The sequence below is a fragment of the Macrobrachium nipponense genome, chromosome 28 (assembly GCF_015104395.2).
Source record: "Macrobrachium nipponense isolate FS-2020 chromosome 28, ASM1510439v2, whole genome shotgun sequence".
NCBI lineage: Eukaryota > Metazoa > Arthropoda > Malacostraca > Decapoda > Palaemonidae > Macrobrachium > Macrobrachium nipponense.
The window spans coordinates 68,123,366-68,137,478 of NC_087217.1; the positions used below are offsets into that span (position 1 = coordinate 68,123,366).

The window sequence follows — 14,113 nt, forward strand, 5'->3', positions numbered from 1 at the left end:
TACTATTCTGAAAGCTGTTGTAAAGGGAATACCCTTTCATCTTTTTGCCATAGAGCCGAGAATGATGTAAAGGCAAAGTTTTTCAGAGAACTGTAAGAATTCCAATTTAACCTCTTTGCTTCGGAAGAAGAGGAAACCGTTCTCTGTCTTGTTGGGGCAATTTAAATTTACTCAGATAGGTTAAGCTTGGTAGAGGTAGTTATCTTTTTGGATTTTAGGAACCTAGAACATCTTTGTTAAAGGTTAATCCTGGAAGAGGTAAAGTTAACCTTTTGTTTTGTGGTTTTAAAAAACTTAGATGTCTTTGTCAAGGGTTAAGCCTGGAAGAGGCCAAATTTGTTTTGTGGTTTTAGAAAACCTAGTGTCCTTTTTCATGGTTAATTCCTGGAAGAGGCAAAGTTAACCTTTTCTTTTGCATTGTTAGAAACCTAGAATGTCTTTGTTAAAGAACACAAGGTCCTCTGTGATGCAGTATTTGATTAGGCTAATACATGAGAACTAGCTCCATACTTTCTACCTTTATTGAAGGTAAACATTTATCATGTGAGCACCAGTTATAACTTCTTTTAGTGTTCTGTCAGTTTGTCACTTGAGAATATGAGTAATGCAGCGTAGTAGAAGTGTAATGTGGTTTTGCCCATTCACTCCCTTAAGTATGCAGAATCGTTCTTGAAAACTGTAAAACCCTTAGTCTTATACTAGCATAGTAGGTAGTCTTTTCTTGAACCAAAGATAGAGCAATCGTTTACGCTCTTTGTTTAAATCCCAGGTTTTTATACTATAGTATTAGGGAACATGAAGGTACAAATTTTGTATAGGAGCGTCGTGTTACATCATGAAAGTATTTATTTTAAACTACTGTCTTCTAATAGGGCTTTTGGACCCATGCACAGGGGTCCCCTCACGCTGCTTCTGTTTCATTACAGTTGAATTGAAGCAGTTTTTTCTGTAAGGCTGCTGTTTGCTGTAAATGTATGAGAGCCTTGCTCTCTGAATGGAATCCAACTTCTGGTGGTAGTCAAATCCAGAAAGGATTCGAGATCAGGTAAGAATGTTTTGGGTTTCATGAAAGAAGCTTTTAGCTCAATCGGCTGGTGTATTTTTGTCTAGCTGCACTGCCCACCGCCCTCCTCTCAATGTGGGAATCAGCTAATTTTATCAGTAGGTAATATTCATCCTAAATTTAATATTAGTTTTCATAATAAAATTTATTATTTGGTTATTTACCTACTGTTAAAGTTGACCCCACCCAGTCTCCCCGCAACTTGAGGATTGCCTAGGAGAATTCAGACAAGCTAAAATATTCAAAACACACCTGGTAGAGAACAGGTGAACTAAACAGTCATCCGGCCTGCCATTCGATTTTTTTTTTGAGTGCCGACTCGCCTAATGAGCATGGAGATATAAGGTAACTTTAACAGTAGGTAAATATTCAAATAATAAATTTGATTATAAAAATTTATATTTTTCATGTTAAAGAAGGAATACAAAATTGTGTTTTGTGTGAATGTTGAACATTTTACATTTTGTAGGCCTCAGTAGGGTGAGCTACTGCAATTTGCTACATTCTTGTTAGGCTATAATGTACAGTGCTATATTTTATGTATTTTTAGAGGCAATTCAAATAATAAACATTACCTTATATTATTTGCCAAAATTTAACCACATTGGCAACCCTGTTACCTCCTATTCTGTCCACCAGTTGGCAACACTCTTCTGACAGTTACAAAACCTTCCCTTGAAAATCAGTTGTTAACGAGTACCCATGTTTACATCATGGCTGCTCTTTATAAATTTCTGAAATCTTTGCTGTTAAAGCTCTCATTATTTGTTAATTGTAGCTTTATGCTTATTTACTATTTATGAAATCCACAAAATTAGTGATTTAACTTTTATTTCTTCATTGTGGATTATATTTTATTTTGACGAACTTTTTACAACTTGGATTACTCTTTGACCTGTTCAATGGATATTCAAGATGGTTTGACTATTCCTTTTGTTAGCAACATCAGGAATTGTCCAGTTTGTGGGACAAGGATGAGTAGCAGGGAGTATGACCCCCATGACACTTGTAACACTTGTCGTGGACAGGTTTGTGACTTGACTTCTCATTGCGATTTATGTAAGTCTAGGTCTGACATAGAAATGACGGTGTATATTAAGCATCAAAGAGTCTTGCAGCGTAAAAGGTTGTCCAAAGCGAAAAAGAAATTCGTAGCTAAACCTCTTATCTCAGTGGCAACTCATTAGTAGGCACTGTGGAACTGCAGCAGCCCTATAGATTTCATATATACATATTCCTAACTCAATGTTTTCAGATAGAGGTTTCGTTGTCCAGGCAGGGTACTTACGTTTTCATCTACAGTAGAATGGTTCAAACGTTTGCCTACAGAGTCTTTAGAATGCGATGACGGCTCGAAATGCTTCCCAGAAGGTGTTCAGAGGGATACAATAAAGAGCTAGAAATCAGGAGTCCTCCCAATTTCAGCTCGGAGTCTCCTTCGACTTCCAGTCTTCTTCCCTTCCTTCGGGCAAGGATAGGGTAGATTCTGCAAAGAGAAACCCCTTCAACATGTAAGAAGAGATCTCGTGAGCAACGGAAGTACTCAAGAAGGATCCTCCTTGGAGGAAGACTCTTATCTCTCATACTGTTAGATATCCTATCGTCTACTGGATGCAGCTGACTACAATCACCTCCCCTTGCCGGAGAGGCCAAAGCTCAAAGTGGAAGAATTTCTTCCACCCTTCTACAGTCTCCTGATAAACTATTGTGGATGTTTCAGGCGCCATATGCCAAAACAGGCGTAAAAAACGCCAGAGGCAGACAGTCCCAAGAACACTGTCATTGTCTGATGAGGAGAAAGAGCGGGCCTACAACCTGGCACAGATGCGCTAGAGGCGAACAAATCGGACAGATAAGAGTGTCCGATGTGGACATCGCCAGACATCCTCGAGACTCTACCAAGCTCGAAGCTCCGGCATGTGGGGAGGAGCCAGCCAGACGTGAGGCGCCAGGCAGGCGCTAGGCGCGAGGCGCCAGCCAGGCGCGGGGCGCCAGCCAGGTGCAAGGCGCCAGGCAGGCGCGAGGTGCCAGCCAGGCGCGAGGCTCCAGGCAGGCGCGAGGCGCCAGCCAGGCTCTAGGCTTCATCCAGAAGAGATCCATTTCAAAGAAAGCCCTGGTCTTCTTTGAAACAAATGTGATCGCTAAGCACTTCTTGAGTAACTTGATGATTCCTTCAAACACCTGAGAATTAAAAGCGTTTGAAGTGCGAGCTTTTATGAATTCTTGTTCTTTCCATAACAATATGTCGTGAAGGACATATTAGCTGTAACTTACGGAAGATGCAACTCGGGGTTGACTTCCCTTTGCACGAAGGAGGTCAAGTTGACCTACGAGAGATCCTTCTCTCTTGGTTATACGTGTCTACGGATACGTTGCTGGGATAGGGAGCCGACACTGATCCTTGACTAAGTGAGTTAATTTTTATTTTAACATAGTGTTTTTTCTTTGGGTTGTTTGAAAGGAGGTTGGGGATAACTCTTTTCAAATTAAGCACAAACCCTCGTGTTAGGATCAGGTGATCGGGATCGGTGTTGTGCTCCTTAATTATGCCACTAGGCATAGGTGTATTGTCATGTAAGTGGATAAGACCCCATTGACAAATGACCTTTAGATTCTGTTGAGTAAGTGGATAAGACCCCATTGACAGATCTACAAGAACTCTTAGCCATAGGTCACATCCTCGCTGAGGCTCTTGAGACGAAGCAGACTCCTAGCAATAGCTAGCTAGGAAGTCGACCCTTCGTCTAAACACATAGGAACCAAGGTTTTATTTATTTATTACCTACAACGTATGTTGTTTACCTGTCTAATCAGTGAATAGCTGTCTCTTACCCTCCACCAAAGGGTGCCAATCAGCTAAGTATATGTATATCTGTTAGGGAAGTTGAATGTATGAAAATGATATTGTTATGATACAATAAAGTTTCATACGTACTTAACTGGCAGATATATACGATAAATGGCCCACCCAGCCTCCACGCAGGAGACAGGTGGAAGAGAAAATCTGGTTCTAGAAGGTAATGGTTCCTATTCCTGCCACCCAGCGGCAGGACGGTAGATCACCTGACCTACCTACCTGTAGCGTGTGCCGCGAAATTTGAATTTCTGTCGGGGACGACGGAGTCTATAGCTAAGTATATATCTACCAGGTAAGTATGTATGAAACTTTATTGTATCATAACAATATCATTTTTCCACCTGTACAGCTGATAACTAATCAAGTCGTTTCTGATTTTGACTTAACAGTTTTGGCGATGGAAACTACAAAGTCGGTATGAGAAATTTGATACGTTGCAGCTTAATTTAGATAGAGACATATCAGCTAAGTTTAACAAGCTGTCAGAAAACTTTGAAGCAGCTTTTACTTGGATGTTTAACAATCTTTTAGATTCATTTTCAGCTCCTCGTCAGGTACCTGTCGATAGCACCCTGGGTAACGGTGCGACAGATACCCAGCTTGTGAACCCTGTCGTGGCAAAGGCTTGAGATGTGTAGTAGATTTGAGTAATGGTAAGCATGTTAGGGGGTATGATGTGATGGCTAAGAGAGAAAGATCAGAAGAGTGGAGTAAAAAAAAGCTTAGGGGAAAGGTGAGGTTTAATGAGAAGTTGAGTGAGAAAGAGAAAGAGTACGAGTTTTTGTGGGAAAGAAAGGGTACGTTGAGTCAAGGTAATGAGGACTTTGGGACAGCTAGGTTACCGGAGTTCTGTATTCGACTGACTGATGAAACACTGATTTATCAGAGACCCCAAGATTTCCTGGCTCTTGTAACATGAGAGATTGAAGAGCAATGTGAAGAGTTAGAAAAGATGACAGTGAAAGAAAGATTTCCGTGTGTGTGGTGTCTGACTGTGTTTGCAGCATGCATGGTATGAAAGTATTCAGTAAGATGGATTTCTGGTAAGGGCTTACTATCAGATGCCAGTGGCAGCAGATTGTAGACCTATAACTGCTTTCTCAACTACTAAGAAGCAGTATCAGTTCTGCCATCTTAGTTTTGGCCTGGCTAATGCGCTAGCAGCATTTTAGAAAGCAGTGAATGTTATGCTGAGTGGTTTTCCCCGTGTGAATGTGCTGGTGTTTCTTGATGGCATTTTGATAGTGAGTAGGAATGTAGAAGAGCATAAGAGGTTGGTGTGAGCTGTGTTGAAGGAATAAGAGGAAGTGGGGGTGAAAGTCAAAGTGAGTAAGTGTGAGTGGTTCATGGATGGGGTGGAGTTTTTGGACCATAAGGTGAGTGAGTCTGGTGTATGAAAGGCAGAAAAGTTTATGGAAAAAGTGAGAAATTTTCCCTGACCTAGGACTGTGCGAGTTGCATGGATTTTTGGGATTGTTCGAGTTTGGAAGAAAGTTTGTGGAAGATTATTTGGGAATTGCAAAGCTGTTGTCAGAGTAGACAGGCTGTAGGAGGAGCACAGTTGTGAAGTGGGATGAAAGGATGGTGAAAGCATTCAAGAAATTGAAGGAGGAAATGGCGAAGGATGTAGAGTTAGCTTACTCTGACTATAGTGTAGATGCTAGTAAGTGAGAAGTGTATACAGATGCGAGTGGAGTGTCGATGGGTGGATGTTTGGTGCAAAGACAAGTGGTGAATGGGATTGAAAGAGATCAAGTGATAGGATATGTAAGTAAGGCGTTTAGTTTGGCAGAGCGAAAGTACTCGGCTGTTGAGAGAGAGTTGGCTGCATTGTGATTCTGTGTGAAAGCTTTGCGACCGTTTCTGTATGGTGTGAGGTTCATGGTATGTACAGACCACCAACCTCTAGTATATCTGCAGAGAATGAAAGGGATTGATGCCAGGGTTGTGCGAACTGTTGAGGATTTGAGTGATTTTGATTTTATTGTGGAATACATCCTAGGTAAGAGGAACGTTGTTGCAGACATTATGTGTAGACTACCTGGGGAAGGGAAGGAAGAAAACTTGAAAGACATAAGACCAGAGTATTTTCCGAGAGGATTGGTAGTAGCTCATGAGAGTAGAGGAGGTGGTGACATAATGTTTGAAAGTGTGTGGTATGGATTGAATGATTTGATAGATGAAGGTTTGAAGGTGCAGGTGCCTAGAAGTGTGAATGAACTGAGGGCTGAAGTAATTGAGCAAGTTTGCAAGAGGCCTGGGTGTTTGGGAATATCAAATGTTCAGCACTATCGGAAGAGTTAGAGCTATACCGTGTCCTGGAGTAGCCCCATTTCAGGAGGATTTGGTGGCAGTAATTGAGAAGTATAACGTGATTGTGTCCGTACATGTTGAGGGTGAGAAACTTATAATGTATCGGCATGAGGGAGTGAAAGAGAGCGAGCGTGAGTTTCATTTGGAGTGTTTAAGTGGGGTACACTTTAATTTGGTTGTAGAGAAAAAGAGATTGAAAGGAAATATGAAAAAGAGGAAAATGTTGAAGATAGAACATCTGAGTTGCTGGAAGTGGAAGATTGTAATAAGGATGTTAGTGAAGGATGTTTGGATGGCTGAAGGGATAAGTGTCAGTGTACACACCAGAGAGGAAAAGCAATGATTGTGGGAGTTGATGTCTGTGGAGGCCAATACCTGTGGTCTGTTGACACGGGAGCTCAAATATTGTTGGTGAATGCACGTGTGATTAGAGATGTTGAGAGAGTGTGTTGGAATGTTAAAAGGAGAGCGGTGAGTGTGTCAATGACAGGTATAGCAGGAAAGTCAATTGGATGGGAAGAAGTGAAGTTGGAAGTATAGTTGGGAGAGATTGAGGTGGAAGCATGGTACGGGGAGATGAACAAATGCCATGTTGTGTCCTCTTTTGGATGGATTTTTTGAGGAAGAATGGACTGGAAGTGGATGGTGGGAAAGGACTTCTGGTAAAAGATGAGTATGTAGTAGGGAGAATTCAAAGTGAGGCAGTAAGCATGGCCAGGTTTGTGGGAGTGATTAGTAGAAGCCTGAGTGAGGAGGACATAGTTGAGTTGGATAAGAGTTAGAATGAATTGCTAACAACAGAGGACATTGAGGTGATGCAGCAGAATTGTTTTGTGGTAAGTGAGTTTAAAAGGTGTAGTATTAGAGAGGGAGTACCTGGGAGAAGATGGCCTTTGTTGTTGAGTAAATGGATGCAGTTTACTGAGAGGTTTGTGTTGTGTGATGGCGTGGTGTATTTTTTGAGAGAGAAGATGGGAGAGTTGATACATGTTCCAGTGTTCTCAATGAGTGGAGCAGTGGGGATGTGCATGTTAGTTCATGAGAAATATGGACATATGGGGAAATTTAAGTTGATTGAGTGTATGAAAGAGAGAGTTTTTTTTCCCCATATTTGAGGAAAATTTCTATGGATATCATAGTTACGTATGAAGAATGTCAGAAGGGAAAGTATCAGAGTGTGTATGCTAGTCCACCTGTTTTGAAGTTAAGTATGAAAGAACCTTTTGATAGCAATTGATTGTGTAGCTTTGCCAGTTACTGCAAGAGGAAATGTAGGAGCAGTTGTTATGGTAGATCATAAGAGTAAGTTTGTATGTTGTGCAGCTGTGAAGAATAAGACTAGTGAGAATGTTGCAAGACTAGTCAGTATCGTCTTGGTGCCTGCATGTGTGAGGAAGCTGGTAAGAGGTTGAGTGATAATGGGCCAGAGTTTGTTGGTAGACTTTTTGAGTGAATGTTGTGAGATTCGGGTATCAAGCATGTAGTAACAACAACATGTATGCCAAGTGCGAATGGATTGGTAGAACGAACCATAAGGACTCTTGAGTGAGATGGTACAAATGTTGACCAATAGAAACCAAAAAACAAAAACAATTTTGATGGCTAATCAATTAGGAAATGGAAGAGGTCTTCTTCTGAGTCCCAAGATTCTGTCTCGAGACAGATGCCGGAATTCAACAATTTTCTGGCGAGCAATGTTGATTTCAGCCAGTACTGGAGATAAACTTGGACGCCGACTCTCCAGATACAGACTCTGGGCTTTCAACCTAGCAATAACCTCGCAAAGGAGCTGATATATGCGGGCTATTGATGCTCTGACGCAGTCCAGAGACAGAACCCGTAGACTCAGAAGAGGCCAATACAAATCCTGAGAAATCAGGAGGCAATACAGGAGTGGACTCTGTCTGGGAATAACCAAACAGAGCTGTCAAGTCAGTTTCAGGTAAATCCGACAGCTACTTCAACCTCGAGTACAGGTCTGTCTTTCAAGCTCCCGTCAGGAATGGGATGGAACTCTGAGAGGGTTTAGTAGTGGTGGACGATTCTCCAACCATGTTCTCATCCGAACTAGAGGAATTTTCGGTGCCAGATTTTATTCGCCCCTTACCAGACTCCTCAGAGTGCTGGGACCGATGCTCTATTACAGGACTGGGAGGGGCCTTCAAGCATATGCTTTTCCTTTGTTTGCTCTGGTGAGGCCAGTCCTCAATAAAGTTAGAGCAACCAAGCGCCTAGATCTCACCTTGATCGCTCCCTTCTGGCCGCAGAAGGAGTGGTTTCCTGACCTACTGGAAGCACTAGGTGAGCCCCTTCATCTGCCAGAGAGACTAGATCTCAAACAATCTCATTTTCATCGTTTCCATCACAGGCTCCACATGCTTCATCTTCATGCCTGGAGACTGTCAGGAGATTCTCCAGGTAGGAAGGGTTCTCCTCCAGAGTGGCTTGACAGTTGGCTCTTGCCAGATGGCAATCAGCTAGAGTAATTTATCAACCAAAATGGTTGGTTTTCACCGTTATTGTAGGTCTCGACCTTCCTTGCCAAAAATAGAGGAGTTTTTAGTTCATTTACATTATGACAGGGGCCTGTCGTCTTCATGCATTAAGGGTTACAGGTTGATGCTTTTAAGTATATGTATTTAAGGCATGGCTCCCTGAAATTTCTTCTGATGTCCTTTGAGATTTAATTCGATCTTTTTCCTTATCTCGACAGAGGCCATGGTTGTCTCCTCCAACATGGGACATTAATAAAGTCCTTCAAGCCTCAAGGTCCCCTCCATTTGAAACTTTGAATACGGCCAATTTTCAAGACCTCTCTTCAAAGACACTTTTCCTTGTCTCTCTGGTGACAGCCAAGAGGGTGGGTGAACTGCAAGCACTCCCTTTTCTTGTCGCCAGATTTGGACAAGACATGATTTTGTCATACCTTCCTGAATTTGTCATAAAGATAATCCCATTCCCAGGTCTTTCATTCTAAGTCACTAGTCGACTTTGTTGGTATGTAATTTTAATGAGGAATTAGTTCTTTGCCTTGTTAGGGCTCTCTCATGCTATTTACGTTGCACAAAGAACATTCAGGGTCGCCCCCTTCATCTGTTTGTTTCACCCCAAAATGTCAAGAGACCTATGTCAGAGAATGATTTATCCTTTTTCCTCAGAGATTTTATTTTTAAAACTGGTGGTTGAGTTAACCGTGAAGGCCAGATGCCGAGAGCACAGTATATATTAGAGCAGTTGCTACATCAGTAGCTTTTATGAAGAATGTGTCTGTCGCCAAGGTGCTTGAGGTGGTGACTTGGCATTCTAATTCTGTTTTTGCATCTTTTTATTTGAGGGATATATCTCTAGTTCTAGGCGACCTTTGTTCTTTGGGCCTGTTGGTGACGGCAGGACAGGTTGTCAGTCATGAGAATTAGGTAGTCTTCCTATTTTACGTTTGGTGTTGATGACATAAGGACTGGCTGCTTTGACAATTCACACCGCTTCCATTGTCAGTCTTGACATTGGACTAGTCGCCTGGGCTTCAGCACTGGTGACTTTGCTGCTCCCAAAGTCGATTCTGACTTGGGACTAGTTGCTGGTTTGCCTGTCCTGACGACTCATGCTTCTCCCATTGTCTGTCTGGATGTGGAATTAGTCGATGGATTGTCTTCTGTCATTTGGCGACTCGTTCACCATCTACTTTTTGTCTCAACTTTTTTCTTGGAGTCAGACACTCACGCAAGATCAGGTGACATTCAGTAGCACGGGGTTCTTGTTGATGACATTGGTTGTGTTGTTACACCCGCCGGTGATTGCTTAACATGAGACCAGTTTAGACTGTCAGGCACTCATCCTCTGGGACTGAGTTGCCTTTCGCTCTGCGCTTCCTTCTCTTGGTGCCAGAAAAGCTTGAGTCAGGAGTCACTCATGAGACGATATCACTGCTGGCGATGTTGGGTTGCATTGATACGCCCCCAATGTTTTGTTAGCATTAAATCGCTCAGACAGTCCAGGCACTCATCCTTTGGGACAGATTCGTCAATTTCCCCATGCTCCTCTCTCTTGGCGCCAGACATTCGTGAGAGAGCAGGTGTCGCCCGGTGGTTTTAGTGCTTGTTGAAGTCATCGGGATTCACTTTTTTCTGTCCCCGATGTCATCTGACTTGTCACCTGGTTATTCACCTGACTTTTGTACAGATAGACTGGCTATGCACCCAATCTTTGTCCTTTACTACTGGAGTTCGTCGGCATTACGGTAGGAGACTTAGAGTTATGAGTATCTTAGACTTTGGGTTGAGTTATTAACTCGGCATAAGAATTTATATTTCTTTGCTGTTTTATGTCCCTTGAATTAATTTTTTTACTTTATATTTCATTAATTGGATAATATTGATTCCTCCTATTCTGTCTGAAAGGGAAATTTAATCAGATTCCCTCCTCCTTTTCAATTTGGTTAATCGGACTAGATAAATTATATTAAAGTAATGTGTATTAATATGAAATTTTTATAATAAAATTAGTATTAATAATACTTACCTGTATATTTATCTAGTCCCACCCATCCTACCCCACGATCTGTCTAACACAACTGATTTTCAAAGGAAGGTTTTATAACTGTCAAATGACAGTGTTGCCAACTGCCAGACAAAATAGGAGGTAACAGGGTTGCCAATGTTGTTAAATTTTGGCACGGTTTTGCGAATTTTGGGCTAGATAAATTATACTGGTAAGCATTATTAATATATTAATTTTATTATTAAAATTCCATTTTGCAGATGTAGCTTGTAATGGTGAGAACAGTAAATTATTATTTTGAATTGAATGATAATTAAAATATACTGGTTAAGATATGCTATTAATTACTTTATAATGGAATTGCTGTGCATTATAAGCCATGTGAGGTGGCTCCAGAGTACCATGACTATACTACTAATATAAATCTTTTTTAGATAAGAAATTTTTTTAATTATCAGGATTTGTAAATTTTTTCAAATAATTTTTGTGGCAGATTGAAGATATTCTATTTCCTCTCTCCTGTCTTGTTCACTTTCTGTCTGAATTCCCATATGGTCCAGGTCTTCAGTTGTGCCCTCCACGATTTCTGGACCTTCCCACTGGACTTCCTTCTACTATATCTACTACATACTGTACTTTTCTACTTGAGGATCTTCATCCTCTCTCACCGTGCATCCAAATCATCTCACAATTTTAGATCTCAATCCATTTTCTTGCTGCTGGACACCACAACTCTCCAGAACGTCATCATTTGTTCTATGATCTTCCCTGTACACTCAGCCATGAATCTTTTAACACTCTCTAGCCACACCTTTTGTGCATGTCCTGATATATGGTCTCTTAAGCTTATGTTAATAATGTTCTGTTGCTTTTCCTGCAAGCATTTCAGTGGATGAGGTTTGTGATTGAATAGCATATAGAGTCATATTTGTGCATTGTCTAAACATGATTTTATTTCAAGCACATTCAAGTCAGATATTCACTTGAGTTGACAGTTATAAAAGTCAGATTTTGAACATTCCCTCTGGTCTCTGTATGCATGTTTCCTTTATTTCTGTTATGTAAAAAGTTCACATGGTAATTTTGTTGTATATGTTAGTGTTGTATTTTATTTAATATTATTGTAGATACGTATTTGTTTCACTTGACTTTCTCCTTTTATAATCATTTAGGTTTTCATTATTTTTTTCTGTCTTCTGTGTTGATAATCTTGTCTGATAGTCTAAACAGTTCATTATTAATTAATGAAATGAAGCATGAAGGGTCTATACACGTACAATGTTTTTTTTTTTATCAGAGTTATCATGGCCATCATTTTGTATTTCTCAACTATACTTTTTAATACAAGTTGTACGTAGTGCAGTGGGATTGTTACATGTTTATACTTTGATTGTTCTTGGAACATGTCATCATCATTACATGTGGTTTGTGTGTAAGGATGTCAGTTGATGTGCTTTAAACTTTAATACTGAGATTGTAGTTTAGTTGTGTGGTGCAGGTATGATAAAATCATCTCAAAAGGACCTGATCAGTATTCCTTTAGAGTACTTGGCAAATCTTGATTGTTATTTTTGGTATGTACTATAAGGTAGTTGCACACATTGTACAGCATGCTATTTCATCTTGGTTGAAAATCTCAGCCATTAAGTAAGATGATTTTAAATAATGAATGTTTTTAATTGTAATTACTGGAGAATGTTTCTTCTCAAAGATAATTTGATGTAGACTTTATCAAATGTATACATTTTACACGTAAGTTATAATCTTAGCATTAGTAACTTATGGAACTTAATAATTTTATTTTCAGCTTTGTACTGAAGTTTCAATCTGGTCCAACTGGAGACCCAACCGATGAGATAGGTCTTTGTATGTATGGTCGTGTTGCAGAGGGCATTATTGGTAGGAATGCGTTTACACGAGCTGCAGGGTGGGGTCAGGAAGAAGCAACAAACAGCATTGCTTTAGCAAGAGGACAGAATTTTGATGTGACAATACTGTGTGATTCCATGCAGTTTAAAGTACGTATGTTTTTCTTATATATTGTGTAACACTGTATGTTGTAAATGTTCTTGTGCCTTTGGGGATATAGTTTTAACCTTTGTAAATGTTCTTGTGCCTATGGGGATATAGTTTTAACCTTTATATTAGGAGTGTATTTCAGTGCAAGCCAGAATGGTTGTTGAACTTGGTAACAGGGAGTTAACTGATGCTATCCAAATTTCTTCACCTGTTGAGCAGCAAAGACATGCATGCTTCACAGTCTCTCCCTGTGCACTCATTGGACTGGATGAATATAGCTTGTTTTCCTTGCAGCTGTATTGGATTCCTTTGGTGCCATGCACTCTTTAATAATATATCACCTCTTTTTTGCTTCTCTGCTAAAGCCATCATCTGTAAGTAAAATTGTTTAGGTAGATTACATTTACATGTAGTGCACCATACAATATTGTATCATAGAAGTATATGAAAGTAACATATATTGATTAATAATATCAATTATTGTTAATAGCTTAACAGACCTAAAAAGGTGTTCAGTTTCAAGTGGTGTGTACAGAGGGCCTCCAGTATTCGTGTTCTCCGGATGCGCGGACTCACGGATTCGCGGATTTATCTCGGGACCATACCTACCCATAATTTGCGGGGAATTCGTCTATGTATTTGCGGGGTTTTCCGATGATAAATAATCACTAATTAGTGTATTTTGATGTTATTTTATGCCTAAATACGTTTTTATTATACAAAAATGATTTACTAATTTTAAAATATTAATATTGATCAATACTGTGTTAGTAAGTTTAATAAGATTAAATTATATCACATAATAACAATATTAATTATCTCTCTCTCTCTCTCTCTCTCTCTCTCTCTCTCTCTCTCTCTCTCTCTCTCTCTCTCTCTCACAGAGATGTATGTTTTTTGTATGATAAATAAATGATTTAATAATTTTCAAATAATATTAATGTAAAGAGCAATCAATTCATTAAAGAAAATACTACAGTGAATAAGTAAGATTTTAGTTTATAAACTTAAAAAATTATGTAAGAATGAAGGAAATCCCATTCTTCATGCATCTTTCTTTCGAACTCCAGGTCCAAGCTCAGGTCCAACAGCTGTTAAATATATCAAGTAATGTGACAGGAGGGGAGGGAGTGTTTCTCCTCTCGTCTCTCTCTCTCTTACTGCTCTCTCTCTCCTCTCTCTCTCGTCATCTCCTCTCTCTCGTTCCTTTCTTTCTTTTCTTTTTTAAAATACCGAGATGAGAGATTTTTATGGTACGTGTATGTATATAGTTTATTAATATTTTCAAATTATAATAATAATAATATGTAATAATAATAATAATAATAAATAATACTAATAATAATCATCATCATCATCATCAT

At 39.8% G+C, this 14,113-nt stretch overlaps 1 protein-coding gene across 1 annotated transcript in view; it reads left to right on the forward strand.

Moving 5' to 3' along the window:
- The window catches only part of LOC135201854 (galectin-4-like), a 218,109-nt gene that overhangs the window by 44,893 nt on the left and 159,103 nt on the right, over positions 1-14,113 (forward strand). The window contains 1 exon segment of the mRNA XM_064231146.1: positions 12,538-12,748. Coding sequence (XP_064087216.1) covers positions 12,538-12,748 — 211 coding nt within the window.